At 36.7% G+C, this 6000-nt stretch overlaps 1 protein-coding gene across 2 annotated transcripts in view; it reads left to right on the top strand.

The window, feature by feature from the left end:
* Window positions 1–233: 233 nt before the first annotated feature.
* Window positions 234–6000, top strand: part of MINDY4 (MINDY lysine 48 deubiquitinase 4) — an 85084-nt gene continuing 79317 nt past the window's right edge. For both annotated transcript variants that reach the window (XR_007772829.1, XM_050942539.1), the window contains exons 1-3: window positions 234–428; window positions 3401–3520; window positions 4344–4561. Coding sequence is in view for 1 of the 2 variants with exons in the window: in XM_050942539.1 (XP_050798496.1) it covers window positions 366–428; window positions 3401–3520; window positions 4344–4561 (401 nt within the window). In the remaining variant the exon portion in view is untranslated. The remainder of the gene's footprint in view (window positions 429–3400; window positions 3521–4343; window positions 4562–6000) is intronic.

Raw genomic sequence — 6000 nt, 5'->3', positions numbered from 1 at the left:
TATTATGATCCAAAGTTGAGAATGGTTTTCTTGGAATCTCATGTTTCTAATATATTGAACTTTAATTGAAATATTATGCTCACTGGTTGCATACTGAGTGTTAAACACAAGAGCTGTTTCCAGCTGCATGAAAAATCTACTTTCTCACAGAGGGGAGGAGTTCTCTGGCCATCTCTGATGACACACAGTCTCCATGGCAACAAATCTATGACAACGCAACAGAGGAGGGTACTGCAGGCTGCAATTTGAGCTGTCTGCTTCAGGAATGCAGTGGTTAATGGCTGTACAGAAGAGCTAGGAAGTCAGCAAATTTAAATGACCAATTTTGATCAAGTAAAGAACACCCCTGTACGTTTTGGAATAAAATGGATAACTCTTTTGTGGAAGAAGTGGCTGCATCTTTGGTTAGAGAATTTCTCAGCAGAAAGGTAATTTTGTCTCATTTTGCTCCAGTCAATGCATGTGAGAGACCCTACCAAAACAACACATGAACAGCCCCCAAGTCATCTGAAAGAGATTAAGGGGTGCTAGGGGAGAGGAAATAATTTTTCCAGTTTTTGGGCAGTTGTATCTAAACTGTAACAAGCTACTAGAATAAAAACAGTAGACTACATTTCCCATAAGGCATTTCTTTAATAGTAACACTTCTGAATACGGAAGCTGGGTTTTATCTAGCTTAAAAAACATGACTTTGCATATAAAAATCTGTTTTGTTGAAAATGTCCCCATAAACACTTTAAAAAGGGTATGGAATATTTCTGGGGGTTACTGGGAAGTGTCCATTCTGATGCTGTCCAAATATTAGGTGTCCCAAACCTAAAAGAGATCAAGCAGTCAGAATGCACGTAGGGAGCAGGGGAATATAAAGAAACAGCACAATCATGACTTACGCATAGAGAACTGATTTTGTGAATGTAAAAAATCCCATTCTAAATTTATTTAGTTTTCAAACATTCATGCAGCTCCCTCTGGAGCTAAAGGGAAAAGTGAAATCCTGATAAGGATTTATTGAAAAACTAGTTTTCTGGAAGCCCCATTTAAAAATGCTACTCCGTGTAAGGCATTATGGAGCACTGTAAATAATGTTCTTGGTGCTCATACCAAACTTAGGATCAGAAATCAAAAATCTTATTTTCAAAATCATAGAACGATAGGACTGAAAGGACCTCGAGAGGTCATCTAGTCCACTCCCCTGCACTCATGGCACAACTATTATCTAGACCATCCCTGACAGGTGTTTGTCCAATCTGCTCTTAAAAATACCCAATGATGGAGAATCCACAACCTCCCTAGGCAATTTATTCCAGTGCTTAACCACTCTGACAGTTAGGACGTTTTTCCTAATGTCCAACCTAAACTTCCATTGTGGCAATTTAAGCCCATTGCTTCTTGTCCTATCCTCAGTGGTTAAGAAGAACATTTTTTTTTCTCCCTTCTCCTTGTAACAACCTTTTATGTACTTGAAAACTTATATCTCCTCTCAGACTTCTGAGGTAAGGGCCTAGTTGGTAGGGATTATAGAAAGCACTACCTTCATACATCTCTGTACTATCCACTCCTCACCTCATAATATTCTCCATCTGCACTGATGTCTATTAGAGCTATAATTTTGGTATATGGGTTGAGATAGTTAGGATTCCAGGATCCAGATGCTGTTCCCATCCATGGGAATTAGTTTAAAACAAGTTTTAATTCTCTGTTTGCCGTATGCTATCAACTCTTTGTTTCAAAGCACAATAGAAGTTATCTGCCAGGATGACATTTTACCAAGATATTCAGGTAAAAATACTGCATTGCTTTTTAGATTAGATGTGTACATATAACACTTAGCAAGCCACTATTAAAATTATCAGTTTAAACTGAGCAGTGGGATGGTGGCAGAATGGACAAATACAAGACTTGCTTCAAGATCTTTCACATCTAAAACCTAGAACCTATGCCAGATTCATCTCCCTTCAAGATTCATTTCTTCTTCCATTAAGCAAGGGACATATTACAATTGAAAAGAGGCTGCTTTTATTTCACTTCTGCCATAGTGCTTTTTATGTGTTTATGTGACTTTCTTTGGAGCTATTTCATAGCTCAGAGGCATGGTGTCTGCAGCAGAGAATCACTAGCAGTTTCGCTACACATCTTTGTGACTGAAGCCAGCTACCTTAACTCCTTAAAGCTGTCTCTCAGCATAACTATCAAGTAGAAATCTTATGTCTCATGAGAGCAAAATAATTTATTTTGCCGGATTTTAGCTTCAACCTTCCCATTGTTTACACTAACATTGGGATTCTTCTCCAAAGCTAACGTTTCAGTGCAATTTTGTATGGAGCCTTTCTTAAGTAGAGATTTTATAAGATTCAGGTATAGATCTAATATTTGAATCTTGTCCTGAGACTGCTGTTAATCATTTTTGTGTAACCTTTCAACTCAACCTGATTCATAAGTTCACTAAGTAGTTCAGAAAGAGACTTCATGTAACTAAAAAGTGGTGCTTTGCTTCTCATAACTGGAGAAAACCACAAGAGTTCTGTGGAAGGGTACATTTTGAAGTTTTGGATTGGTTTTTAGCCTGCTTTAAAGTAGATACCCATGTTTTGAAATACATTGTTAAGGTCTCTTCAGATCAATTCCAACATTTTCTGTTTGACAAAAGGTAATAACTTGAATCTGCTTCGTAATGTATTATTTACTAATGGTCAAATACTTTCTGAAAATACTAAACAGCTTGTGCAACGCAAGAGGAATATGAGGACTTCTAGACAGCCGTTATCAGATGTCATGCATGCCTGATTGACCTTTGAACATACAATACAGCTTGTTTTCTACACATATAATGAGACCTGATCAGTGGAAGTATTTAAACTATAAAAACATAAGCTACCGTTTCAGATACATTTTATGAACTCTCAGCATCCTCTTAAAGATTTTCATCTGCTGCCTAAATATTCTGGGAATTTATATTCACAACAGGCCTAGTTTTCACTAGTACTATCGGCAGCCCCATCAGATATTAATGAGATTCTTAAGTTCAGCACCTATGAAAAAGTCAAGCCACTGGTGTACATATTTCATAACCAAGCTTTACTGATTTTGTATATATTGTGAGCATATAGATTTTATTCCTGATGTAAAAGCACTGTAGCCATGCTTTAAGCATCACCTTGGAAAATGTAACCATTGGATTTGCAGGCTTCCCTTGATTAATTATGAAAGAAGTTTAGATAATACAGCAATAGTTAAATTATCTAAGCTAATAATAGGAAGTTTAAGCACTACTGCTGTATGTGCTGTAGCATTTATAGCAAGCTTCAAATTAGGTATGATCTATTGAATAAAGATGTTGTAAACTTTAAAGTTGTACTGTGTTTCCTGCAGTATTTCTAAAATTGATATTTCTTCTGTTGAGGGTTTAAAAAAGACAAGTGCCATTATGGACAGAGAATTTCCTCGTACTGCACTTAGCATCAACAATAGAAATGAACTGCGAAATGTTTTGCATTTACAATCTTTGTACAAACAAAACAAGGTAAGGAAATTTTCAGTTTTGTACTTAAATGACCAAGAGTTGTATGCTATTACATGTTAAAAGCAAACTTAAAAAACTGGTCAGACAAGAATCATCATTGCTTTTAATGCTCAGCTTTGTGCAGTTAAACAGTGTAATTTTTACTGGTTTCGAAGGACTTATGTTTTGTTCAATATCTTTTCCTTGTTACATTTACACAAGTGGTTGACACCCAATATTTCTGATTTTTTTTTAAACCAACATTTGAGAAACATAGTTCAACATGCATGATTGTATTTACTTATATCTAATTGGATAGCTAATGCTAGCTGCAGAACTTAAGATTTTTTTGCAAGAAAACCGGAACAGAAATCAGAAGTTTGAGTTATTATTGCATGTATAATATTCTAGTTCATTCACTCCATTATGGTCTGTTTCGCAAGCAGTAGTTTATTACTGGAATAAACATCACTTTAGTCATTTGTTTGGATATTGTATTAACAAATATTTTTAAATATGAAACCAAGAAAGAAGGACTGGGGAAAGACTGTTTTGTTTCCCTGTCTGCCTATTCTGCTTTAAGCTTCTGACTCTTAAGAATCTTTAAGGTGTAAAATAAACTGGATCTCTGCGTACTCAACATTCCTTAATATTTTCCTGAATCATACCATTTATGAACTAACATGACCTTATATCTGCAAAACTCCTCAGTGCATCCTAAAAGACAATGAGTCAGTTTAAACTGCTGCACTGTAAAACTAAAATGTTTCTCAATCTTCTGTTTTAACTGAAGTTAACTGGAAATTTTCAATAGTTGTAAAGCAATGTATTCCCTCCTCCCTAGGCAAAGGAGAATCCACTGAAAACAATTCTTGAAGTTATCACCAACTATTTTCTTGAACATTTTGGGACCACCAGATGCATCAAAAGTCCTGCAGGTTCAGTTCTACAAGCTAAGAGCTCACAGTTTAGGTATATAGAAACATCATCAGTTAATGACTACTCAGATGAAGACATGCATGGCAGAACAGTGTCTGATGCAAGTAAAACTGAGGTTTACAGGTACAGTCCCATTTTACTTTACGTTAAGTATGTATGCAGTCTAATCTTTACATTCAGAATTACAAGTATGAAGAGGTTTCAGTTTTTACATTCAGTTGTCATCTTTTCTTAGTTGCCTTTAGCTTGGCACACTATTAAAAGGGTACTATGATGAATGTAAGTAAATATATTCTAAATTGAGACAATTCTTTTAATTATGTACTCCTTGAGATTTGTCTTAGTGTACCCTCTGCTATCATATTCAGTGTTTGACAATCTCTCTATCCTACATCTTCATTGTGCTGTACAAGGGGCCCTGAGCTATTATACTAGATGTTTCAGAAAGTTCAGATATGAATGCACGCCTTTAAGTCAGCGGCAAGCAAACTGCAGCCGGCCAATCAAGGTAATGTGATTGCGGGCCACAAGACATTTTGCTGATGTTGACTGTCTGCAGGAATGTCTCCCTGCAACTCCCAGCCACAATGAGATTACCCTGATGGGCAGCAGGTTACCCATCACTGCTTTAAGTAGTGATAAATATCTAGGCAACAAATTCTCTTATATGTAAATAGAAATAGAATGCATGGAATCAGAAGCATTAAAAAGGCATGATCGTATTTGTTTCATCCCTACAAACTTAACAACCTGAAGTATTTTGAACCCCGTTCTACCAAAGCATATATCCTGCAGGGTGGAACTTGTACAAATCCTTTCTGTGACTTACTTTTGAATATTAATGTCCCTTGTTAAGATGTTTATGTTTAGTTCCTGCTAAATACTATGCTTCAACTGAATACTTTTAGATGCAGGTTCTTCTATTGACTAGATCAGGGGTTAGCAACCTTTCAGAAGTGGTGTGCCAAGTCTTTTATTCACTCTTTTTCACATGCCAGAAATAATTTTAACATTTTTAGATTTCTTTCTATAACTAAACTATTGTTGTATGTAAAGTAAATAAGGTTTTTCAAATGTTTAAGAAGTTTCATTTAAAATTAAATTAAAATGCAGAGCCCCCCTGGACCAGTGGCCAGGACCCAGGCCATGCGAGTGCTCCTGAAAATCAGCTCATATGCCAGCTTCGGCACATGCACCATAGGTTGCCTACACCTGGGCTAGCTCAATTGACATCCCAGAGCCTCAGGAGATTTAAAATACCCCTAATGCCTCACATTAATGGCTTTCAAGTAATCTGTAGCTGCCAGCACTTTATTCTTTGTTCCTTTAGCAGGGTCAATGACCAGGCAGGCTGAACAAACTGGATTTTTAAGTGTGTTTAAAAAAAAAAAGACCCAGCTTGTCTTTCAGGCAGCGATAAAGCCTAACCCCAAATGAAGGAGGCGCCCTACAGACATGACACCTTTGCAGCAGTGCCAGAGCGCTTTGGAAACAAAAGGCTTTTTATCAACTTCCACCAAATCTCCCTCCCCCGAATGAGACGGTTTGAAACCAGCCTAAAC

Source organism: Gopherus flavomarginatus, chromosome 2 (assembly GCF_025201925.1).
Source record: "Gopherus flavomarginatus isolate rGopFla2 chromosome 2, rGopFla2.mat.asm, whole genome shotgun sequence".
Taxonomy (NCBI): Eukaryota; Metazoa; Chordata; order Testudines; family Testudinidae; genus Gopherus; species Gopherus flavomarginatus.
This window is presented reverse-complemented; position numbering and strand designations above follow the sequence as displayed.